The sequence below is a fragment of the Candoia aspera genome, chromosome 2 (assembly GCF_035149785.1).
Source record: "Candoia aspera isolate rCanAsp1 chromosome 2, rCanAsp1.hap2, whole genome shotgun sequence".
Taxonomy (NCBI): Eukaryota; Metazoa; Chordata; class Lepidosauria; order Squamata; family Boidae; genus Candoia; species Candoia aspera.
The window spans coordinates 246904811-246931955 of record NC_086154.1 but is presented as its reverse complement, the minus strand read 5'-3'; the positions used below and the strand labels follow the sequence as shown (position 1 = coordinate 246931955).

At 38.9% G+C, this 27145-nt stretch overlaps 1 protein-coding gene across 1 annotated transcript in view; it reads left to right on the top strand.

Annotated features, from left to right (window-relative positions):
- The window catches only part of EGFLAM (EGF like, fibronectin type III and laminin G domains), a 107310-nt gene that overhangs the window by 31407 nt on the left and 48758 nt on the right, over positions 1-27145 (top strand). Inside the window, exons 2-6 of the mRNA XM_063291127.1 lie at positions 860-969; positions 5697-5780; positions 10889-10915; positions 17811-17928; positions 18519-18654. Of these exons, the coding sequence (XP_063147197.1) occupies positions 860-969; positions 5697-5780; positions 10889-10915; positions 17811-17928; positions 18519-18654 (475 nt within the window). The remainder of the gene's footprint in view (positions 1-859; positions 970-5696; positions 5781-10888; positions 10916-17810; positions 17929-18518; positions 18655-27145) is intronic.

Here is a 27145-nt window from a genome sequence, read left to right as displayed (position 1 = left end):
TCAAAGCACTGGTTTGACCTTTGGAGCCCTACATTGCTTGGTCCCAGGGTTAGCTTAGGGGTTTTCTTCTCTAGGTTGAATCTTCCTGGTCTGTTCATAGAGGGGATACTGAGGATCTTCTCCCTACAAGAATTCAGGGGGACATGAGCCCAAAGGTGGTGGCTCCATGCGCTATAACACCATGCCCCTGGGGGGTTGCTTGGTACCCTCCTTCCTAGCCTTCTTCAAACTGGTGAAAACTGTCTTGTTTGAACAGACATCGGGGGTTTAGTAGGTTGCCCGATTTTTATTTTGCATCCCTTGTGTTGTTTTTGTTATTTGAACAACTGTACTGGATGATATAAAAATACAATAAATAAATACATTTCTGTACTTTAGAAAAGAAAGGTTATTCTAATTGGATTAATCTAACAATCCATGAAAAACATAGGTTTAACCCTTCTCTTCCTGGTCATGATTCTTGTCAAAATCATAGCCTTCTTCCCATGACACTTAAAACATACACATTTGTATATCACCACCCCACCCCACTTCTCACTGGCTCTCATTGGCTCTTCCCCTGTTTTATAGGGTGCAGTTAGGTGATCTTTGGGTAAGCAGGACCTGGGAAGAAGCAATTAAGCTTCCTTCCCTGTGCACTGCAGTCTCAATCCGGGTGGGATATGCCTTTACTTTTAAATAAAAGAAAGAAGAAAATAAAACAGCATGCTGTGGTTTTAATACACTATGATGCTTGACCATTTGAAGTCATTCATCGGAAAAAAAGAAAAGTCGTGTGCATCTGTAAGCACTTTTGGTCTATTACTGAGAATGTTTTAGTTTCTTGCAACTTCTTATGCTTGGTCATTTTTTGAGACAGATAGGCTGGGGCCTCCTGTGGACATAGCACTGGATTCTTTGAACTGCACAGCACTTAGTATTCAATGGAGAATGCCTCGGCAGCATGCAAATACCATCACAGGGTACACTGTAAGTATCTTTTGATTTTTTTTGCCAGAAATATGTAGGTAATTAAAAAGCACCTTTAGTCAGGGGCATCCCCTGGGGGGAGGGGGAGTGTGTCAACAAGTCAAGATGGTGCCTATGACTATACAATTGAAGCTCCAATGGTTATGATCCCTATTTTGATTTTTTTTGACCACCCCATGGACACCCCTGGTGGATACCAAAGTAGATGCCTTAGGCTGCTTTAGACCAGACATATAAAGTTCTAAGCTGAATTTTGCTCAGGAGAGATCAACTTTTCCTCTTTCCAGGAGAAGCTGGCTGTGCTTCTCTTGCTGTGAAGAAGTAAATACTTGCCTTTGGATATTGTGACAAATTATGAAACCAACTTCTGCTTCCTAGTCTACCTGTTCACAGTGTTGATTGGTTCACTCATATGGGAAACAAACCAATGTTTTCCCTCCTTAACAAAGTATAGCTTTAGAAACCAATTAGCAAAGTACCTTCCAGTGCTGTGACCCAGGATTCATACTAGTTATTTTAAAAAGCATTGAATAAATGCTTAAATGAATAAATAGTCTTGAACTGAAGCATATGAGAAAGATGAGTATCAGTATCAGAGCTATCAGTAGTGAAGTTGTAGAGCAAGAAATATAGTCACTTTTGGGGATTGCTTGCAGCTGGCAACACCTAGATAACCTTGTCTGGACTTTGAAGTTAAGTAGGGTCAGGCGTAGTTAGTACTTGAATGGGAGATCATCAAAGAATACCAAGGCCATAAGGATGACAGGAAGCTGAAAAACATCCTGGAAGAAGGCAGTGACAAACCATTTCTATACTGTTGCCAAGAAAACTATATGCATATCCATGGAAGCTTCAGGTGTTGAAGGTGACCTGAAGGAAGCTTTATCTTCCATTTGTTTTAGCTTTACCAGGTCTTAAAACAAGAGGTATACAATGTAGTGTAAAATATCTTTGGAAAGGACATTGCTCAACACATCCTCTGCTACAACCTGCTCTGCCATATAAATGACAAGATGAGATCTATTAGAATTAGTGGATATCCAGTGAATATCAACTTCAAACAAGTATGCAACTACTCAGGGCTGCATAAGGCCAACTGATGCCCTAAGCACAGCCCACCAATAGTGCCCCTCAATGGCAGCAAACTCTCATGTTATGAGACAGAAACAAATGTGATATCTGATGACACCTTCAAACCAAATTTTTAAACTTTGGTCACTCACCTTGCCAAAGAAAAAGGATATTTAAACAATGCGGATTAAAATTGAACATGGAAGATGAGGACAGTTACAAAAGATTCAAGTAAACTCGAATGTAGCAGTGAAAGAGTTAAGGGCATGATAGCTAGGGGGCAAAAATCTGTGGTGCCCCCCTGCCTTTGTTGCCCTAAGCACATTCTTATTTTGCTTAATGGTCAATCCAGGGCTGCAACTACTACAGATGCAGCAGTGGAAGCCAATAAGGCATTCTATAGCAAATTGCAAGAGGTGCTAAATGTAATATCAGGGATGCATATATCTGGAAGCTGCAACTCATTCAGAGTGCAGTTTTGAGTGCCCCGCAGTTCACCTGAGTAACACCACTGCTGCATGAGCTACACTGGCTTCCAGTTGCTTTCTGGGTGCAGTTCAAGGCACTGGTTATCACCTTTAAAGCCCTACATGGCACAGGGCCAGGTTTCTTGCAGGACCACCTCTCCCTGAGGGTATCTGCCCATCCTACTAGGATAGATAGGGTGGGCGTGCTCCAGGTCCCCTCCCTCTGATGTTGCCACCTGATGGGACCTCAAAGGCGCACCTCAGCCCTTTGGGACAGCCTCCCACCTGAGATCAGAGGAATTCCCTACTCTTTTAGTCTTCTGGAGGTCTGTGAAGACCTGGCTTTTCCCCCAAGCATTGGGCTAGGATGGGGTTGGGCTGGGAGCATATTTGGTCTGGGAAGAAGGGTACTTTTGTTTTTAGCCATGTTTTGATGGATTGTTGTGAGCCACCTAGAATCATTTTATGAGATAGATAGACATATAAATCCTGTAAATAATCTAATCTAATCTAATGGATGCAAAAGTTGGAGAAGTGGAGGAGATAGATTTTGTGAAGAGAATGTGCTGCATGCAGCTGTATGAAGCATCATAAAAAGAGATGCTCAGATGGACATCACCAGATGTACAACATCAGAATCAATTTGGCTACCTCCTAGAAAATAGAAGATGGAGAAGTGCAAATCTATTATACTAGGGCTTACCCAGTTGCAGATTGTGGAATAGGCCATGAGTTATTGGTGTCAAATGTATGAGTTAGAATTATAAAATTGAAAAGTTTATATGTGCCAGCAAATTTTAACTTGGAGGACCTAAAAGTTCTATGTAAGGAATTTACTTAACTTACATGGAAACCCAAGGAGCTCTGAGACAATATAAGGGACATTATAAAACCCAAAGTAGAAAAAAAATATTCCCAGAATTTCAAAGAGGAAAAGATCCAGAATAAGCTACTATGATAATCAGAGAAAAGTAAAGGATTAAAGCCTTGGACAGTAAGAGAGACATATCAAAACAGAATGCAGGCTTCTGGCATCAAGCAAGGAAGGGCAAAGAAAGATATTTTAATCAACAATGTTAACAATAGATTTAAGTAACAAATAAAATAAAATATATACTTTTAAAAGATCAGAAAAATCACAGTAAAAGTTACAGTTAAGGTAAGTATGCTCAGAAGTAATCACAGAAGAGAGCTAATAGAAGCAAATTAAAGGAAGATCAAAAAGGCTATACTGAAACCCTTCAGAATTCAAATTATAAAATGACAGAACCATTTGGGGAAAGAAAATATATTCAGGAACCCTAGAAGGTAAGGCATGATAAGCAATAGTCCAACAGCTCTTAATTAACAAATATGGAACAAGACTGTATGGTCTAGAATTCTGGGAAGATCAAGGTGTATATTTGAAACTGAAGAAAGGAGATTCAAAAAAATTCTTCTTGCAAGCAACGTATTTAAGGTGTTACAAAGAAAAAAGAATGATACATGGTAAACGAACTAGTAAATGAACTAGTAGGTTTCAAAAAAGGCAGAGGGACACAGGATCAGATACCTGACCCATACAGGATAATGGAGAGAGCAAGAGACTATAAGAAGGAGATATACCTTTTTCTTTATTAACTCAACTAGGCCTTTGATTGTAGATCATGCCAGAGTGTGGAATACATTAAGGGTAATTGGCATGCCAGAACATCGGATTATTCTTCAGAGGGACTTTACAATGAGCTGCTGTAAGAAATGAATTTCTTATTCTAAAGTGGTTCAGAATAAGAAAGGGAGTGAGATAAGTACTGTATATATATTGTCTCCTTATGTTTAATTTATACAGTGAATATATTATAAGAATGGTAAGATTAGGTGAAATGACAGCTGGACTCAAATTTAGAGGCTGAAATGCTAATAGTTTGAGATACGCAGATGATAACACTAGAAAGTAAAAAAGACCTATCAGTTGATCCTGGGACAAATAAAAACTGACTCCTTCCTTGAACAAAGATCAGCAAACAGAAACTTGCATACTTTGGGCATGTGACATGAGCAGATGATGGACTAGAAAAGCTGACTATGCATGGCAAGTTTGAGGGAAGTAGAAGGAGGAGAGGACTATGGATAAGGCAGGTGAATGGGATCAAAGCGATTATTGGGCTATCCTTGGAAGACCACAGGATATCATTGGAGACAGGTTGGGATGAGGACTGTTTGTCCATGCAGTCACCTGTCAGACATGATTTGATAGCACATAACCGTACAGTTAGTAGAGCCTTTGATATTCATATCAAAGAAAGAAATAACTATTCATTTGCTTATTTGGGGGCAGGGAAGTCCAAACTTACCATAATTCTTGGCTTTTGGAGCGTAATTATCCACAGTCTAATAAAGGATTACTAAACTTCCTTGTTACGTTATATCTTGATTATTTTTATTCATTTTGTATCTTCATCATCTAGCCATTTGACACTCTCTCATTGTGGGTTTTGGTTGCCATTCTAAGTGATGTGATACATTTAAAATCGGCTTTAACTTTGTAAAGCCCACTGACTTGGTGAAAATATTTCATTAATTTGAAGTTTGGTTTTTAGTTTCCTGCTTTTTTCCTCTATTTTGATCCAGGAATAGGAACCAATATCCTTGCAGATATTGCTAAACTATAATTCCCAGCAATTTCAGAGACCAAGAGGCTAGAAGTTGTAGTTCAGCAATGTGTAGATGGCCATTGATCTGGCAATTACTATATTTATGCAATGAAGCTTAAATATATCCACAATTCCAATTTCTACCAAAAATTCCTTTCACCATTTGCTATTAGTCACCATGCTTTACAGGCTATTAAAAAACAAAACGGAAAAAAACACCTCAGTTATATCTTATCCAGACCTATTCCGAAATTAAGTCCTACTGGGTTCAGTGGTAATTACTTTCAGATATTTGTGAGTCGGATTGTAATCTGAATGTATTTGTTGCATGTGTTTGCTGCAGAATTTACCATTTTTGTTTGTGACGGATCATGTGCCATCAAGTTGGGTTGATACACCCCCACCCCCACCACATTCCCTGGCCACAGTGAGGCAGCCTAGTAGGACTTGGGGTTTTGGGATGGGATATTAGTACTATTAACAAGCATAATGTGCTTATACACTTGTTGTGTTAATATATTTGCCTTTGTATTACTTTATCCAACACCTGCTCAAGGTGTTTTACACCGAGGTCAAGGCTGGCAAACCAATTAGGCAACAGTCCCATGATGTGCCTCTCAGTTTGGATATGCTCGGTATGGTGAGTATCAGCCTGACATTATTTATTTCAATTTTATTATGCAAACATTCATATACTGTTTGTTCTCTGGATTTTAGGCAGCCAACCAAAGCAATGTAAATAAATATATACACAAATTAAAAAGACACAGAATTTCAGTGTACTGCCCTATAACTCTCCACCTCGCTGCGGTGCTCCTTACCAAAGACCTTGTGGAAAAACACTGTTCTTACTGCCTTCCTAAACATTAACAGGGTGGAGACCATCCTGACCGTTGGCAGAATAAGAAGGCTACTACTGAGAAGGCCATGCTCCAAGCCCAGCTCTCAGTTATGCATGTGAAGTGTTGAAGCTTCTTGTATATAATTAAGTTGACAAACAATGTTATCAACAAATGACCTCTAATTTGATGTGGTCCAGTACATGCAGAGGAAAAAAAAATGAGAATCTGTGTATGTATGTACATATACTATATATATATACTGCATATATACTGCGTATATATTCTGTGTGTATGTATGTATATGTGTATGTATATGTACTGTATATGTATATTAGGGCTACCAAATCAGGGCTGCAAAAATCCATATGATCATAGGACAACCTCATAAATCTTTGCTGCATCTTGTGACGACTGGAACACTTGAGCATTCACTCAATTACGACTCATAAGCTTTTGCTTATAAATCTATTTAATGAAGCGAAGCATTCAGTACAAAGAAAAAGTTGCAAATGGCATTTCTCGCCCATTTCTACATTTAAAATCACAGAGACTTCAAATTCCCCCCCACTGCTCCCTTAGGTATGTGCCCCTCTTTCCCGTGTCAATAGATGGCTGGAACAGTTTCTCTCCCAATGACCTTGAGACAATGAGCGTCTAGCCCAAACAAAATGATTCACACTCCACTCCATCACCCCCTCCCTGATGGCGACTCGTGGGTTGACACGGATTGCTGGAAGATGGATGCTAGTCTGATAAAGTGTTCTGGGAACATTTGATTGGGGAGTGTGACACATCTCTTGATCAACTGGATTTTTGCAGCCCCGATTTGGTAGCCGAACCATCATAATCCTTATAAGGACTTCTCATCTAAAACTAACACGGTTTTCTTTCCTATCTTCCAGGAACTGCAAAATATGCTTACCCATTATTAACCACAGTTTACTGAATTAACTCTTTTATAGGTTTGCCTGAGACCCTGAATCATATACCAATTGCACAGGCTGTATTTATATACCACACTAGGCTATTTAAAGCAATTAAATAAATAAATGAAAAGCATGGTTCAATGTGTTGTGTCAACATAGTCAACTTGAAGCATATAGGATTTTCACCCAAATTGTACCAGAACCTATTCCAATCTTTCCCAAACTGTTCTGCTCCACATGTATTAAAACTGCAACTCCCAGTTCATATCACATTGGCAATAATGGGACTTCTAGTTCTATTACTCTGGAGGCATATGTTTAGGAAGACTGGCATAGAGTGACACTATTTCTGGCAAGCTTACATAGAGGAAAATGCTCTTCATATATCCTGGTCCTAAACCTGTTAGAGGATCCAGCTCAGTGGCTGATTTCAAAAAGTTAAGCAAGGTCATTAGACCTGATTACGACTTTGAGATCACAAGGAAATCCAAGGGTTAGGAGAAGAGAATTGCAAATTATTTCTGTATTGCTATGGGTACCTGAGAGAGCTGGTTTAGTGTAGTGGTTAAGGCATCAGGGTAGAAACCAGGAGACTGTGAGTTCTAGTCCTGCCTTAGGCACAAAGCCAGCTGGGTGACCTTGGGCCAGTCGCTCCCTCTCAGCCCTGGGAAGGAGGCAATGGCAACCCACTTCCAAAAAAGATCTTGCCAAGAAAACTGTAGGGACTAGTCCAGGCAGTTGTGAGAGTCAATGCTGACTCAAAGGCGCGTGCGCACACACACACACCCACACCCACAAAGCTACCTGACCTGAACTGCAAACTCCAGATGACCACAACATGACAGCAAAATGACTCAGAGATAACTTGCTACCATTTAGTGTTGCCCAGGTTTTTGCAGCCCAGATCTGGTAGCCCTAAGCCAGTGTTTCTCAACCTTGGGAACTCTTATGGACTTCAACTCCCAGAATTCCCCAGCCAGCCATGTTGACTCAGGAATTCTGGGAGTTGAAGTCCACACATCGTAGAGTTGCTAAGGTTGAGAAACACTGCCCTACCCTATTATGGCCAAGAAAACTACAAGTGTGTGCCCATGAAGTTACCAGGACTTGAATTGAACTTAGAGATTTTGTCTAAATCATTTAGGAGATTAAAATGTAGCAATGCATTTAATCTGTGTGCCACTCTAAGTCTTACCTATCTTACTGCTAGCAGATGCAAGGTGGAGTTGCTATTTTTTTCTCCTGGCAATATACCTATATTACTGCCTAGGGAGAAATTCTGCAGGTGTAATGTTTCCTATCATGACCTTCCTTTCTATGTTGGGAAAAGCTGCACCTGTTGCATTCCTCGGTACCATCCAGCTGTTAAAGTCAACCCAACGTCTCAGAACAAAGAGGGGACAGTGAGCCTTTGAAATCACAGCAGAAAGTGTTTCCTCCATTTTGGGCTTGAGAAATGGAAATTCAGGGAATTTTGCTGTCTGCCTAAAAACACATGTCCCTGTTTCCATACTGACTTTAAGCATGATGTTTCAATTAAGGAGAGGTCTGGGTACAGGAGGGGAAATGTCTAACAGCAACATCTTTCTTTCAGAGTGAGTGGTGACATGTGGAACCAATCAGAGCTCTTCCATGTGCAAGACCTTATTTAAAATGCCATTTTTATACAAGAGAACAACTCTGTGTGCTAAAGAGGAAGCTCTGATTTTCCTCTTGCAAGGGAAGAGTTTGAGTTGATACATTTTTAAATCTCAAAAAGGGCTGCAAGTGAATTTGCAGCTAGGTTTGGTTTAGGAGCCACAATTCTCAATTTCCCTCTTTTGGCCTCTCTGTATTTTTCCTGTTTTGTTTGGGTGCTCTGTTCATTTCTCCTCAAGCCAGAAGGAGAAGGTGTTTGCTTCACTCTCATCCTCAGGGTCCTCCTGCTCAGATTTAGGTTTGCAAAAAAAGGAAAAGAGAAAAGATTAAGAAAGATAGAAGAATACCAAATGCACTGTGAAAACCTCCAGGGGTTATTCAAAATTATTGCACAGCTGTGTATTTCAAATACAGATCCTTCTTCAGGGATTCCCCTTTCCTAAATATAAGGTATATCTTCTATCTTATATGTAATTTGAGGTTGTATGTTTCTTTTATGTTTTTTTAATGTAATGTCAGAATCTCTGAGGAAGGATTTGGAGCAAAGTATGTGTAGTTGTAATAAAATGATATGTTAATAATTCCTTTTCAGCTAGCAGCCCTATGGGTTCATCAAAAAGGTTTGTTGTATAGAAATCCGCAGGTGAAACTTTCATGGGATGGAGTTAATTATAACATTTGTTATGGTACAAGTTGCCGTTAAAGAGGGATGGCGCACTCTGTTCAATGCTTGGTTTATTTATTTATTTAGTTATTTTCTATCCTGCCTTTATTATTTTTTATAACTAACTCAAGGTGGGGAACATACCTAATACTCCTTCCTCCTCCTATTTTCCCCACAACAACAACCCTGTGAGGTGGGTTGGGCTGAGAGAGAGTGACTGGCCCAAAGTCACCCAGCCTGCTTTCAGGCCTAAGGCGGGACTAGAACACTCCTACTACGCCTGATTGGCTCTTGGGCTGAGAGAGAGGGACTGGCCCAAGGTCACCCAGCCGGCTTTCATTTCTAAGGTGAGACTAGAACTCTCAGTCTCCTAGTTTCTAGCCCGTTGCCTGAACCACTAGATGAAACTGGCTCTTTGGTTGTTGCTCCAAAGTATTGGATGCAGTATCATCGGTGTTTTTTTATCCCACTATGAACTGTAGAAAAGCAGTGCCAGGAAAGAGACATGCAAGAGGCCTTGTCCCCTTTGCTCCTAGTGATCTACTCCAGATGGCTGCTACTCCATTTTTAATGGGAGCAGTCTTTAATAGGATCACTGGGACTGGGATGAAGCTTCTGCTGCTGCTCATCTATAGTTGACCTTGGTGGATCTAAGAAGTCTTAATATTTGGATGGGAGATTCACCAGAGCTATAAGTGAGACTGGGACATGGAAAAGCACCCTGGCAAACCATTTCTGTATTGTTCTCAAGAAAAACTACAGGATGTATTTGTGAAGTCACCTGGAGTCAAGCTTGGCTTGAAGAAAACTTTATTTTTATATATATACTGTTAGTATCTTGTCAGAGAGGTCTTGTGTGCCTGCTAACAAAATAGTTACAGGTAGTCCTTGACTTACGACCATTCGTTTAGTGACTGAAGTTACGATGGCGCCAAAAAAAGTGACTTATGCTGGCCCTCGTACTTATGACCATCACAGTATCCCTATGGTCATGTGATCAAAATTCAGGCGGTTGGCAACCAGCATGTATTTACAACAGCTGCAGCATCCCGGGGTCACATGATTTTCATTTGCAATCTTCCGAGCCAGCTTCTGACAAGCAAAGTCAATGGGGGAAGTGGATTCGCTTAACAACCATGTGTTTCACTTAATGACATGGTGATTTGCTTAATGACAATGGCAAAAAGGTAAGATTAGGTGTGACTCACTTAACGACCGCCTCGCTTATCAATAGAAATTCTAGTCCCAATTGTGATCATAAGTTGAGGACCACCTGTATGCTGATTAGACAAACGGAAGGGTCCAAATTTTATCACTAGGTTATCTCATAGTTGTGGGACTTTCTTCCATTTGATCTTCACCTAATCTATTCTGCATGGATTTTATAGTGGGGCCTAAAATGGCATAAGTGGACATGTATGTTTTCTTTTGAAAGGATGGATGAATGTCCTTTCTAAAAAAAATTAGTGCTGTACATCCCAGAGTAAGATCCACTGAATATTTAAGTGATCTGCCTAATGTGTGTTGGCTTCATTCGAGTGCATCATAAAGGGAGCGATTGGCACTCAGATGGTATATACTTTGAATAAATGAATAAAGTAGCTCTTACACTTTATTGTTAAATCAGCACATTTTTAATCAAGCTGTTTCTTATGAAGTTATTTTTTTCTTCTGCTAGGGTCAGATGGATGGGCAAGCAATTTTTGTAAGTATTTCAGTTCATTGTTGTGTTTTATGTATGTTTTGTTGTTTTGTTTAAATGTAAACCATGCAGACTCAGTATTGTGGGAATTCAGTTGCCAAGTACAAAACTTTGTATGGGTTAAATGGAATGGATATGCTGGGTTTTAACTGCAAAATGAAATAAATAATGTTGATGATACAGAGTTGAAAAGTAACCAACTCAAGAGAAAATCACAAGCAACATTTTTTAAAACAGGTTTCTGTGGGATACTGATTGAGAGATTGTATAATCATATGTTGCACTGAGGAGAAACACAAGTTAAACATCCATGTTCGTACTTTTATTCAAAATGAAATTTGTACAGACATGGATAATCTATTGGGAAAATATTAGCGATATAGTTAATAACTGATGATCAAATTGTACTGAATTTGACAATCATTGCAGAGCTTTTCAGCCTTCTTTATTGCCGTGTATAGCTTCAGTTGTGGCACAACCAATCACAGTCCAGTGCATCTAAACAGAGTTGTGACTCTTCCCAGTTTTTATTTTTACAAAACAGGTTATCAAGTCATACACTCCCAGACTGCAGTATGCAACTTTTAACAGATCAGGAAGAAAGTGTACATGTAGAAGTCTGTTGAAGGCTTCAGATTCAACATCTGGTATCATTAAAATTTTCTGTTTTTTGTTCATGGACTTGTGGTATGAAGGTTAGGAAAGATCTTTACCTAAAAACTGAGCAAGCAATTATCAGTTGGAAGAGATAATTTACAATCTTGGAGTATCCCCAAGATTACACACTAGAATTTAGCAGCAAAACCAACCATTTCCAGCCATTCAGAGATACAGCAACAGCAAGAACCAGAAGGTGTAGCACTTTTCCTGACTAACAACATTATTAAAAGGCACCAGCTTTTGTGAGCTGTGGCTTTGTTCATCAGATGCACTGAGCAGCTGCAGCTTACAAAAGTTGATGTCTTTTAATAAAATTAGTCAGAAAAGGTGATACCAAGCTCCTTCAGATTTTTGACTCCCATAGACTGACATGGCTTTCCTCTTCCAGTGTCTATAATGAACAGCAGCAAGGTAACTCATCCACACATAGAGAGCATATGTAGTGACTGGGCAAAGGAACTATGTCTGAGTTCTGCCTGGCAATCCTAATCAACGTCCATGGGTCAAATTGAATGTGTCCGTTGTCTAAGAACAAGATGTTGACTGGTAGAGTATATAGTGATTCCAGGTAGAGAGTTCCTAGTGCTACTGCCAGAAAAATGCCAATTTTGCAGCTGTTTTGATTCTCTCTCCCTGCAATGAAATTTTGTTTTTTTTAGTTTTTTTTTTAAAACAAGGTCAGAAGAAGAGAAGGAAGACATTAGGAAAGTTACAAGTGGAAGATAAAATTTTCTAAATCTTCTGTAAAGTTTCCAGCCTTATCTGGAAATACCCATATCTTAGGGACCATGAGATATATAGGTTATTGGTGAATGATGTTAAATTTGGGTCTTAAAAACTTATGAATGACTTGATAAGTTAAGGAAAACTAGGACCTCTTGACTTAACTTGCCCATCTGCAGCCTGGAGATAAAATATTTCCAAATTGGATTAAATTTAAATTTAAAAATTTAAATTAAGTTTTTAGAATTTAATAATATTGAGATGGCTGCTAGCTTAGTTTTGAAGTAGATTAAACATCCTAAAGCATTATATAAATGTTTGGTTACTGTTTTTGAATTTTATCTGTAAGTGGGCTTTTATGAACAGTAGTCATAAGATGTTCATTAGAACCAATAAAACTGTTCCAAACTTCAGACTTATTTTGGCCATAATGTTAGGTTAAAGTGGCCTTTCCCAAACTGGTATCCATCAAATGTGTTGGTTCTAGTCAGTCTGACCAAGATGGCTGGGATTTCTGCTACTTGTAGCTCCAGGTTATAGAAATCTGAGGGATAATTCAGGAATAAGTGGCACCCTTACAGTACAATCCTATGCATATCAGTGCTTTATTCACTGGGATTTACTCTCAAATTAATCTAAATGGGATTTCAGTCTAAAGTAGATTAAGCTTTCCTACATGTTGGGCAGCTTAATCACTTTGGTCTCCACCTATCATAATAATATATGCAGTTTAATATATTTTTAAGACCAGCCTAGAAAACATTGCAAAAAAGAATTCTCAGAACATTCTGAATAAAAATACATAAGCAAAATTATGGGGGGAAAACATATCAGCTATCCTTTATTCAGTAAGGAAAAGTATATTTTATGAGTGATTGAACCTTCAGAGTTTGCCATGTTTTTCATGCACAGCTTTCCCAGTTTTCTTGTAAACATTTAATTTTTGAACCAAAGAACCTGTGAAGAGAAATGATTAGACTTCCCCTAAACCATTTACGTCATAGAAGCCTTTGATCTGAAATGCACCGTTGCTGAGAAAAACTAATCTGAACTCTAACCAAGATTTTAATATTGCATTGGTTACTCAATAACACCTAGCAAAGATGTTTGTTTTCTGACCCAGCAGGGAAAGTGACACTGGTAGATTTTTTATTTTTTTGCATTCGGAATCCGTTAAGAAACATTCTTCTGAAATTTTGTCTTTGTGGGATTGTACTGCCAAAAAAATAAAGTTTTATTTTAACTTGCTGCAAGGGCCTAGAGTATGGCAGGGCATAATTCATATAAAGATGTATGCATAAGGGAATAGAGGCCATTTGTGAGAATGTGGCAGCTTTCTCCTGATCCTTCATCCCTTCTAATCTTGTGCACAACACTTATGCCTAACAGCTATATCTCTAGTGAATGACTAGTGGGAGAAAATGTTTGTTGCTTTCCTGTTTTCCTCCTCATGAGAGAGCAATTATTTTAAAGTAACTGGTACTCCAGTTGTAGCATGTGGAACAGTGAGCTTGAACTTGGGAATGCAAATCCTGGTCTTAGTGAAGAAAGACAACTGTCTTTTTTTCCCCCCTATTTATTGTCTTGGAAGTATAAATAAAAAAAACAGTGGCTGGGGCTATATTCATATGGTTTTGTCAAGGGAGTTAGTGGAGGGAAACAACACCAGCACAGTGAGATTTGGCAGACAACTCACCAGCTTTCTGCACCTGGAATTCTATTTCAAGTTGTTTTCCATGTGCTATGACTAAGATTTTAAATATCCGTAAATGGGAAGGGTGGGGAAGAAAATTGAGGTAGAAAAAGTTTATAGAATGAGCTGTCATAACTGAAATTTCCACATATATTATTTTAAGATGGGCTAGTTAGTACTCTAGAAGAGAGAAACAAAATTCAAAATAATCTTCATAGATTAATGGAATGATGCGTCCTCATTAAACTGGAGGAAGTTCTGAATGGATTGCCACAAAGTTCAATCTTTGACCCTGTGCTCTTCAACATTTTTATTTATTACTTGGATGAAGACATGGAGGGAATGCTTATTTTTCTTTACGAGATTGGCAGAGACACAAAATTCGATGGTAGATTTAATATCCTAGAAGACAGAAATAAAATTAAAAATGATATTGATGAGTGGGAGAAATGGACTGAAAATATCAGAACGCAGTTGAATAGAGGCAAAGTTCTGAACTGAGGACATAGAAATCTAATGCCTAGATATAGGATAGTGAATTCATGATATTTGTGAAAAAATAATCTTGGAATGGTAGTTGTTACAAGCCAAAAGATGAGTCAGTCACATGGCTGCTAAAAAGATGAATACAATTTTGGGTTGTATCACTAGAAGGATAGCTTCAAAATCAGGGGAAGTAATATTTCTGCTGTATTCTGCATTTGGAGAACATGGAGCAGATGCAAAGAAGGGCAATGAGAATGATTAGGGAACTGGAAACCCTTATTACGAGAGATTGATGGAACTAGCCTTGAGAAAAGATAACTGAGGGAGGATAACATCACATCCTTCAAGTACCTGAAGGGGTCTCACATGGAAGAAACCCAAGGTCTGTTTTCTGTAATCCCAGATGGCAAGACACAGATTTAAGATACAAGACAACAGATTCCGGTTAGGAAACCCTGCCTCCTCCAATGATAATGACATGTTGTCACTTGAATAGGCTGGATAGTCATCTGTCAGGGATTATTTAATTTGAATCCTGGACTAAACTGTGTTGGGGTTGCTGGCTAAATGACCCTATCCAGCGCTAGAATTCTGTAAAGTGGCTTCATCGTGCAAAACCATGAGGCCTTCCTAAAGCCATGCTATGTTGTTGTGTCTAATAGCTGTCACACGGTTGCAATTGTCCTAGGCCAGGGTTAGTCAATCTGGTGCTCCCCAGATATTTTGGAGCACAACTCCTTCAGTGGCTTGCCATTGTCTCTGTTCATCTGATAGCTTTAGATGTTAACAAATCTGTCATGTCCCCTATTCATTCCTTAGCCACTTCCAGAAGCAAAGTTGGCAAACCTTAGCTATAAAAACAAAAGCCATTGTGCCAAGTTCACAATACAGTATTAACACTGTGCTCCCCATTAGCTATACATAGGACTAATCAGCACTGTGCTCAAATACAGTGTCAGGGTGAGAAGGCTAAGTGATTAGGAAGACATCAACTCTTGCATCACAGAACTCTTTTGATGATAAGAGTTAGCATCACATAGGTAAAAGGATGTGCTTAGAATATTTATTGTTTTTATGTAGTTTTAATTACAGGCAGTCTTTGCTTAACGGCTGCTCTGCTTAGTGCCTGTTCAAAGATACAATGGCTCTGAAAAAGTAACTTTACGACCAGTCCTTGCACTTAATGACTGTTGCAGTGATTCCACAATCACATAATCAAGATTCTTTACAACTGGTCAGCATTTATGGCTGTCACAGCGTCCTGCGGTCACATGATTGCCATTTGTGCACTTCACAGCCAGCTTCTGACAAGCAGAATCAATGGAGAAGCTGGCAGTAAAATCACAAGTTGTGGACATGTGATGTCTTGTTTAACAACTGCAGGTTGTTAACCACCGTGGTGGAAGTGAGGTCAAAAGTCCATTGCAGTCATGTGAAGTCTTGCTTAATGTCCATGTCGCTTAGCGATGGAGTTGCCGGTCCCAGTTGTAGTTGTTAAGCAAGGACTACCTCTAAGTTTAAATTGATGATATTACATCCTTGACCTTTTGGGGGAACATGGAACTGTCTGTTCCATGTTTTGTACAAAAGCCCTTGAGAACTTGAAAACTGCTATTATTCATACCTTCTCTTTTTCATTTGTTCCTCATAGGACTTGGGTTTTTTGATTTCCCTTCCCTGGAAGTTTATTCCTTTCTTAAAATGTAGAGACCAAAAAGACCCAGTACCTTAGATGCATTCTGACTAATCCAGAATAGAGCAGAACAGTTATTTCTAATGATCCTAAAACAGTGTCTCTGTTTCTCTATTTTCTTCAGTATGCAAGATGAGAAAAATAATAAACCCACACAACATATCCCTCTCATGCTAGTTAAAACTAATTTCAGACTTATATTCATTTCATATCATAAATTATTCATATTTAGGTTTATTTACTTAACAATAATGGGGAAATCAAATATAAACTAGTACAGTATACGCACCCCAGGCTTCTGAGTCATCTTCCAATCAGACATCCAAAGATAAAATATTTTTCATATATAGAAGGAGTGATGTTCTTCAGACCATTGTATAGTTTGTTTGTTTTATTTGTTTGCAGTCATGTACAATATCTGTCAGGCTCTTGGCAACCGATTCACCTGGAAGTAATTCTTCCAAGCAAGATTCTCAGAATCTTCTTTAGCAGGATGCATTGAGATGAAAAGGGATAGGATTAAAAGAATTTCAGCAATGGAATTTTTTCCAGTTTGGAACCACTTTATCCCTCAATACATTAGGGTGATTTTTTTCAGTCTCTAATAGATTTCTTATCTACCAGTGAAGAGGGTTTTTTGTTTTTTTTGATAATGGAGAACCTTGTAGTTAGTTGTTTAAAAACCACCTCCAAAATCCTTGTAAGTCTGTGAACCAAGCATTAACACTCATCTGTTCTGTTGTCCTCCAGTCAATTTCCAAATCATTAGTATATAATTCAAAAGAATATGATCATCTACCAAATCCTATGAGTTTTTCCAGAACAAAATTAATATATAAAATAATTTCTGTCCAGAAGGGAGCCATTATAGCATACAGCTAGATCATACGAACCAGCATTGCATTTCGGACACTGCATCATCAGATTATTTGAACCTGGTAATTTCTTCTTTAAAAGCTATTTCAACAGATATGCAATAATATTTTGGTCAAACTAATTGTAACTTTAGATCTATAGAAATGTATTTATTTAACAATATTTATATTGATGATATTTTAATATTTGGATTGCTCCATTCCTGACTAACTCTGGGTGAAGGCAACATGGCAAGACATACAATATAAAGAAAAATAAATATTAAATAAAAATTAGCCCACCCCAATCAAGGTGCCAAAAGCAATTAAGGGCTGAAGGCATGTTTGAACAGATTAAACTTGTCTGCAAAGAGTAGGCAGGATTGGGGTCATCTATACCTTTGGGGGAAGAATGTTGCAAAGGATCAGCCATCACTGAGAAGGCTTATTGCCTAGCCCATAGACCTTGTGAGGAGGAGGGACCCTCAACAGGCCCTTTCTAGATATCCAGACTAGCTGGGCAGATTCAGTTCTGGAAGGGCATTGCCTGATATACTCTAGTGCTGCACCATTTTGTAGATACCAAAATGGAGTTCCATTTATGCTTGTGTGGTAGACACTCCAGTTCCTTATTCCATTCCTTTTGAACATCTAATTTAGCATATTGAAAATCTTAGTGTGTTCTAACATATATTTATAAATCATAATGGTTGGCTAAAATTTAATGTTACCTTTTTATTTTTTTTAAAAAAGTTCTCCATCCCTTTCTGTATTTTTTATTCCAAACAGGAAATTGTTATTGGAGACTTGAAGCCAGGGACTCTGCATCGTGTAAGTGTAGGAGCTTATGGCTGGGCAGGAAGAGGTAGAGCCAGCATGCCTAGAAATGTAACAACTTTATCACAAGGTAAATATTATTTGAATAGCTTTCTCTTAAGGGTTCTGATTGAGACAGAATTACAGTAATTGTAGACACTGTAAGGGTGTTTTGGAAAGGTACACAGGGGCATCAAGAAAACTTCAGTACAGTGCAGGAACAGGAACGAGAGAGTTGTGAGAATTTCAAAGGAGCTTCTGGTCAGGAGACAGGATTTAGTTGCAACTGCAAAAAGAATGATGAGGATTATTAAGGAGTCAAAAGAATAAACTTAGTATGACATGCTTTCTTGGTGCCACTGTGATTCTTTTCAAAAGTCTTTACAAGGGCATTTGGAACTTACTTTATTTTAGAACGTACGGCTTCTTTTGGGCCATAACTATATTAATTCATTCAGACCAACACTTCCATCTTTTATATATTTCCCCCTAGGAAGGGGGAAAAATTGTATTTTCTATATCGAATAGCAGTAACTCTTCAGAGGTTGGAGCAGGGATGGGAAGAAAGCCCAGTGTTTGACTATTTTCAGCATTACAATTTTATAAGAATTTGCTCCTGCAAACATTTCTGAGTTTTCCAAAGTGTCTGATGATGTATGTAATTTATTTCTTTTCTCTTAGATAAATGTATGCCTCCAGATCCACCTAATCAGCCTCAAGTCATCGTTGTTTCCAACTCAGAAGTTGCTTTGTCATGGAAACCAGGACCAAGTGAAGGAAGTTCTCCAATTGAGTACTACACAGTGGAATTTATCAGGTGATCTTGCCTATGGAGTTTGCATGAGAGCACTTTTTCCATATATGCAGGTTCACAACTCTTTCAAACTGATGTCATTAATGTGAGTGAAACTGGTTCTTATTTATTCATTAGTTTAAATGGCTTTGACTCAGCACGGCTTCAGAATTCCTTCTGGGTTTTGGACCAAGTCAGTTGCTTCTTCTTTGTTGTCTATGATGCACACATACAGATTCTGCACTTGCACACCAGCTCATGCAAAGATCTCCAAAGCCTTAGATCTTCCAAAGCCCCACCCTTGCTGTAACAAATGCAATATGAAAAGATGGGTTTCTACGTAATCCTAATTCACTTCTGACCACCACAAGCATAGTTACTCAGTTATTCATTCTCTGTGCATTGTCTGATATTGATGGCATGCATGACCTTGTAAGCACCATTTTGAAAGTGCCAGGCTGTCATCACTCTTCAGGACATCCTTGTGAAAGCAAGTTTTTGGTATTAGAATCTCAGTTGCTACATCAGCCCTTATTTACTCTGAAAATTACCACTCTCAGCTTCCAACAATGTAGTTCTTGTGCCGTCTTCTCATGTCTTACTGTAGTTCAAGAGACATCAGTTCCAAAAGTATCATCAGGATCTCCAAACCTTCAGAAAACAAAGCAATATCTGAAGCAAAGCTACCCATTCCTATGATGGCCAAGCCAGGTCCTTCTACCCTGTCAGCATCTCTGCATATGGCTATAATGTCTCTTACCAATTGCTTGTTGGTGAATGGGGATTATGAATTAGACTCATCCAGAGGTTTCTCTTGAATCCAGAGGTTTTGTCAGAATGATGAAATTGGCATTGTGTTGTCATAATGCATGCTCCTCCCCTTATGTGCATGCATGTAATGTCCTGACCTGAGTACAAAAGGGACAGAATTACTTTGCAATGCATGCATCAGTGCTTCTACCCATCAGACGCCCATGTACAGGCTTCAGTAGGATCTGGCAGTTTTATCAAATGAATGAAAGCAGCACTGCACTGCCATAGTGCAAATACTTCCCTTTCGTACGTGTGCAGTGTCACATCGTATCTACAAAAGGGGCAGAACCTGAGTCTCAACAGTTTGCTGCTTTTGTCATTCCTCCTGCCTCCTATCATGAACAATGGACACATACCTCTGTCTATATAGCTCCCACCTCTGGAGGCCTCTGAAAACCTAAACAGACTTTAGAAGTATTTTTCTTGGCTAAGAGTGGTAGCATATAAGTGCTTAAAATAGATGTTTTAAGTTATTTTATTTGGTGCAAGTCACAGATGCAGCATCAGCAGATTTGGGCTTAGTTCTGAGATACCCAACTGGGCCTGAGTAGAAACTATGTACAGTCCCATCTCTTCTCTATCTGCTACCCTCTGAACCATTTCCTGGCTGTTACTGTAGATTTTTTCTCTCTTCTACTTTATTTATTTAAATTTATTGGCCACCCAACTCCAGTGGACTCTGCTTAAGGATGGATCAATTGTGTATCTAGAAAATTCCCATGTAAACTCATACCTGTGTTTTTTGTTTACTTTGGCTTGTTCCACTGATGGAAAGTTCTCTGAAATAGTGGTGAACAAGACCTTTCCACTTTTGTCTGTGAGATGTGAAATTACACATTGTTCAGATTTACATGATAATTAGGCTATCCTGAGCAAATTTCAGTTTTCTGTCCATTGTAGGAATGCCTATTTTAATATCAGTATGAGTCATCCAGTCCCATTCCGTCTTTATTGGCAATTAAATTTTTAAAAGGAATAAAATGGAGGCAGATCTTCTTGATTTTAATTAAGGATGCCTGGTTCCATCAAGTTTATTATTAAATGTGTTTATTAGACTTATTAAACAATGTTGTGACTCATTCCTAATCCAATTCAAAGGTTGTTCTATTATGTTTGTTGGGGAAAGTTGGTGTGGTTATATGGTCTTCTTTGCTATCAGTTCTGTGCTCTTCAGGTGGCTGTATATTCTGCCACTGAATTTAGCTGAGTGGTTTTCAGTTTTTGTTTGTGTAACCCCATTCTGAAATTTGCCTTTTCCCATGACCCAAGGAAGCAATATGATTTGGAAGCCAAAAGACTGACTTTTAAAAATATATATATTTCATGCATGAACAATGTTCTATAATGTGACTCATGAGTTTTTGTGGTGTGAAGGGATTGCTCTGGATACATGTGGACCTTGTGCCTTTAACTGTTAAATCTCACCCTGTACTCCAAAATATTATTGTATGTCTTACGATAAAATTAGATTCATTTATTCATTTATTCAATTTATATAGCTGCCCATCTCAGACCAGTGACTCTGGGCAGCTACCAATAATAAAAAAAACAGACAGTTACAACAATACAGAAAATTAAATATGAATACAGCCAAGAGATCTTAAAAACCATCGGTATCAGCACAACCATGAAATGGGGCCCTTCGCACACTCGGGGCCCCAGGCCCGGGCACAAAGCCAGATCTTCAAGGCCTTCTGAAGAGCCAAAAGGGTCGGGGCCATCCTAATCTCAGGAGGGAGGGTGCTCCAGAGGGCAGGTGCCACAGCAGAAAAGGCACGTCTCTTGGTCCCCACCAGCCAACATTCCTTGGCTGACGGAACCTGGAGCATGCCCATCCTGCCGGACCGGATTGGACTGGTAAAAACAACTGGGAAAAGACGGTCCCTCAGGTAACCCAGTCCCAAGCCATGAATGCTTTAAAGGTGACGACCAGCACCTTGGATTGTACCCTGAAACACACTGGCAACCCATGCAGCTCCTGAAGCAGTGGTGTTACATCTGCCAAGCAGCCAAGACTATTTACAACTTGGGCAGCTGCATTCTGTACCAGCTGAAGCTTCCGAATGCTCTACAAGGGCAGTCCCATGTAGAGTGCATTGCAATAGTTCATAGATACCACAAATCCTCTGTCTGAGAAACAATCAAGCAAATACGCCTTTCTCAACCTTTTGACCCTGGAGGAACCTTTGAAATGTTTTTCAGGCTTCGGGGAACCCCTGCCCATTCAGGCTCACATATAGGCCAGAAGTTGCAAAATGATTATATTTGTTTCATGGGTAGGCCTGTATATATGCACAAACAGTGTTCTTAAACTAAAAATAAAGAGAAACTTACCTCTTGAGTATGAAGTTGCCCAAATTTGGAATAATTCTTTAAATAAATCGTGATCTCCCGGGGAACCCTTAGTGACCTCTTGCTAAACCCTCAGGTTCCATAGAACCCTGGTTGAGAAACCCTGGTCTGAACCAAAGATAGATTTATCCAGTTAGGTGGCCTTAAATTAACCTGTGAGATAGAAGGGTAGTTTTAAAAATGTTACCTTGGCTATGGAAGGTAGAAATATTTGCATCAATCAGATGATTTCTGGTGCACATATGAAGCTTGATAGTTTGTGAACTATATTGTTTCCATTGATGAAGGCAAAATATACAAAAGGAAGTCTACACAAAGCTTCCTTTCATACTAAAATTAATGTAGTGTTACTGTGTGACGGTAGTGTACACAATAGTGTACACCGAAGAGCAAGAAAAAAAGTCATAGGTGAGGAAGTTCTGAGTCTTTGTTGGACCATATCCCTAGTCACTTTCATAATAAAGGAATTTAGTTGATACTGTAATAGCTGATTTGTTCACGTTGGATTTCTGAGATACTCAAATGCAATTAATCTCCTTTGCAGAGTCAGTAATCTTTGGAGAGCCAGTAAATATGCTGAGTGGATACAGGCAGACCCATTGCAGAAATTATTTTAATTGCACATATTCCTACCCTAGGACTCTACCATTTACAAATTCGCATGTGGGTTGTATTACACAGTATCCTTCCACCTTGTAACAATCTCTGCACCTTGAATTCTTGTTCCTGGTTACTAACTTCCCAGAGATGGAGGCTATAGCCAGTATCGGTGAGTGGACTTCCATAGCTGTACTTCTGCCTCAGTCCCAAATCCATTCTGTGGTGGAAAAATAGCCATCAGCAGATGACTCTGTGGGATAGGCCCAAGGATTTAAATACAACTTGGGCATGCAATAGCTTGTGCAAGTTATTAAGGCTCTGGGATATTGTGAATCCCCAAGTATTCTAAAATAAACAAGCTAGGGAGAAGAATTGGTTTAAGGCCTGAGACATCCTTATCTATCCCACCTGGTTTCTGATGGAAATATTTCCAAAGATCACTCTTTGGAGCTGTATGTTTTATAAATCCTGAGTGTGATTGTATACCCTATAAAATGATACTTTTATTTCTCCAAATATCATGGCAAGAGGGAAAAATCCACAAATAACTTCCTGGTACTTTTACATGAGAGCTCAGAGAATTCTTAATGTGCAGCATCTGCATGTAGCCTGGGATTAAACCATGTTTAATTTCAGGTGGAAGAAAACTATTTAACAGTCCTTTTGAAGTCTGGATTTTCTCGGTTTCCATAATAGGGCTGGATCTAAATTTTTTCCTGAGGTGGAACAAGAACCAGTGCCTTCCACTCACCCAACTCAGGCACACAGAAAATTGTCTTCATTTGAATATTTTTAAGAATTAATTTTTAAAATGTTAACGTGCACTTTTCAGAAAGCAATAAATAAATAAAGCGAGAGAGTACAGTGGTGGCTTTCTTTTAAATAAATTAAAGAAAATGCAAATGAAAATAAGTATTTTCCAACCCCTTTGGAATTCAGTCAAGAGGAATTGTAAAAGTTGAAGCTTCATCATCAAATTCTCTTCCAGATGTTGATATGTGGTAGTTCATATATTTCAGCCTGATATTTTTTAGCACTGTTACCAAATTTGTGTCAGAGCCATTTCTGGGCACAAATCATCATCTCAGCCTTTTGGATGCTTTGTTCGTTGGAGCATCTGAAGACATTTTATTATCGACTTTCAACTTTAATATCAGTTCTGTGCAGTGATCTGGATTTGAAGGAGTGAAGGTGATTTGGCATGTGCCAGAGCGCTCACTTTTCTTAGGATTATGCAGATAGGTTTAGTTTATGGAGGTGCCAGCAGGAGGTGTTCACATACACACTGAATTACCTGAAATCTGGATCACTGCAGAGTTTTTTTGTTTTTTTTTAAAACCACCTCCTCCTCCTCCTCCTCCTCCTCCTCCTCCTCCTCCTCCTCCTCCTCCTCCTCCTCCTCCTCCTCCTCCTCCTTGTGTTTGAGTCCATCTTGACTCCTGGCAATTACCTGAACTAGTCCCTGCACTTTTCTTGGCAACATTTTTTGGAAGTGGCTTGCCATTGCCTGCTTTTTAGGGTTGAGAGAGAGGGACTGGCCCAAGTTCATCCAGCTGGCTTTGTGCCTAAGGTGGAACTAGAACTCACAGTTTCCCAGTTTCTAGCCTGGTGCCTTAACCACTACACCAAACTGGCTCTTTCTTGTACAAATGAGCAAATACTGAATGTGTTGCATACATGCATGTAAAAGATGAGAGAAGATTTTTGTAAGTTCTTCTCTGGAGATTTTCAGATGAATTAATTTAAAACTATAATGGCAGAGTTGTGCCCTCTGAAGACCCAAGGCTGCATATGGCCTCATGGAAATCTTCAGTACAACTCCAGAGGACTCCCAAAATAGTTACCAGTTATAATTTAAATGTGACAAGGAAATAATTACTTCCCACTCATTTAATAAATTTAATAATTATACCACCTGTATTGCAATCAAATTGAAATTTAAAAGTAAATTAAACTACTTCTTAATTAAAAAGAAAAGTAATATTAATTTAAAGGTGGATAACCCTATTCATATCCCTTGGCATATCACTCCAAGGCTAAATGTGGCCCTTGGCTTAGAGAAGGTTGCGCAATCCTGCTCAAGAGCATACTGGAGCATCCAATACATCCAAGGGGGGTCTTCTTCGTATCTCTGTAAGGATCAAGTATGAGGAGGGAGAATACAGAAACCTGTAACAGAATTCTTGCACATCTTATCCTTCCCTTTTTCATGATTTGCTGTATCAGGACACCTCATATGAATGGTGAAGTATTGTAACTGAGCAATATTGTGCAATTGCCAGTTGGGGAATTTCTGTAGCTTGTTTGGTGGCATGTCCAAACTGATATCCTCTAAGATTGCCAGTTCCTTAGGAGTCAAGCAAGGATTCAGAATTGAAAGCATCACCATGTTTGCTTGTTCTCTCCAAATTTGGCAGGATTTCTTCCTACGCTCAATGTCATTTTAAGTAGAAATTTTCAGTAAACAAGGGGAAATAAATCACAGTCATCTATCAAATGAAAAGGGCTATTAAAAGAGTTTAAAGAAAGGGGAACAGGCATTCTTAATTAAGAGAAACAGTGGAGCCCCTTGGTTTGAATCAGCATTAAAAGCTGAATAGCCAAATAGTTAAGTGGCTTTTAGTAGATCAAGGGAATTTGTTAGGAAAAATTTCTTTCTTAAGAAAAAGAATTAACACAATATTTTACAGCTGAGTCACTTTTCCTTGGTCTGTTTTACCGAGGTTTAGGATTTTTTTAAAAAAAGTTTGTTGTCTCCTGTGACTGGAGAAATTGGTTTCTCAAGTTCACAGAGCTGGACGAAGCTGAAACAAACAGTTCCAAATTGCTCTCTTTTCAGTTTCAGAGTACGCCCTTCTTGCTCAATATAAATGACCTTCAGATGATTAAATCATTTTTATATTGACTGATAAAAAAAAGCCAGATGAGTCTATTTTGACAGCATCTCTGGGCTACAAATAAAACAAACAAAAAAACCCACACAAGTATCTCTCTTGTGCTACAGTTTTTATTAGAGCACCGCCAGAAATGTTTGCAGCTGTTTTCTTATATAAATAATGGTACATCTAAAACTTGAAAGTTATTTCCTGCAGTAAATATTTCAAGGATGCCAGAGAAAATGGGATAGCAGTTTAGTCTTATCTGTCGAAGTCTTTCAGTCCCTGTTAGGTTTAGCCACTTCCGTAGGAATGACTTTAGCAAGTTCATGGGGGTAAAAATTACAGTTTCTTCATTTATATTGAACAGTGTAAGCAATGATCGCAAGGGAAAAAGGGTAACCTCTTCCTCCTATTTATCCCCGTAGTACTGAGTGCTCTGCACGGCTAGGATGTTCACAGGCCAATACTTTTGCTTTTCCTCTGCAAGCATCTGGCAAGTTTGACTTCTGTATCCTTTGGGCCTGCCTTTGCTTTAGCCTGTGTGCTGGACACCAGGGACTTAAAATATACAGCTGAGCAAGCGAAGGAGAGCTGCAGCAAGACTTCTTGTGGAGTGAGAATATAACCAGAGAGCTAAAGGTGAAAAAGTGTCCTGACATAAAGGTGACTGGAGATAACACGGACACTTATTCATCACTAGAGGACAGAAATGTTTCACTAATAATAATAATAATAATTTTAAAAGTCCTCATATACTGCAGTTTTAAGGTTTTTATTCTCTTCCATATTATTTTAGTTACATTCTTGCCTGCACAGAAGCAGAGCTATTTAAAAATGTTTCAATAACTAAGTTTAAAAAGAATAGCTATAATTTAAATAAACAAAACCTTTTCCTGCCTGGCCATATAAACAAGTTTAAGCTTCCTACCCAGATCTTGTCAATCATCTAGTTTAGAGTACAGGTAGTCCTCCACTTATGACCACAGTTGGAACCGGAATTTCTGTTGTAAATTGTTGAGGTTTAAGTCGACTCACCACGTGACCAGACCCGATTTTATGACCATTTTTATGACACTTGTTCAGTGAATCACAGATTGTTAAGTGAATCACTGCAGTCGTTAAGTGAATCCAGCTTCCCCAATGGAGATTTTTTGCCAAGAACTGGCAGAAAAGGTCACAAATTACAATCACGTGACCGCAGGACACTGCAACCAGTCGTAAATGTGAGCTGGTTGCCAAGTGCCTGAATTGGAATCACATGACCATGGGGTCAGTATGACGGTTTTAAGTGCGAGTACAGGTCGTAAAGCACTTTTCCTGAAGCTTTTCATAACTTTGAACCGTTGTGAAATGAATGATCATAAGTTGAGGATTACCTGTATATGTGATCAGCTTGGTGGGTCTCAAGTTGTACTGACTTGCTTTGATCTCAAGCATTCCAGGGAATATTGATGTCAGTATTTGACACTGTTGGCATGTACTGGTCTGTGGTAGCTGTCATATTTGGTAGCTCATTGGGCTTTTCTCTCATTAGCCAACAATCATTCTGTTAGGTTGCAGCAGAGGAAGTTGAGAAGTAAGGCCATTCCATCAGCTTGGTGAAGGGCAGAGCCCCTCCTCTTCTTGATATGTTTCCATTCTAGCTGACCAATGTAACAGGAGTGTTGACTTGACCTTTGAGTTCCAAAAAGTAGGTGGGACCAGCATAAAGAAGTAAGCGGCTGGTGACATAACAAAAACAAAACTCATTTAATTTCATTAACATTCAAATGTAATTTAATTTAAATCAAATTAATTCAATAGAGTTAAAAGTGATTTTGCCCCATACATTTAATTTTCCTCTTCTGTTACAAAAAATGGTACTTTGTGAT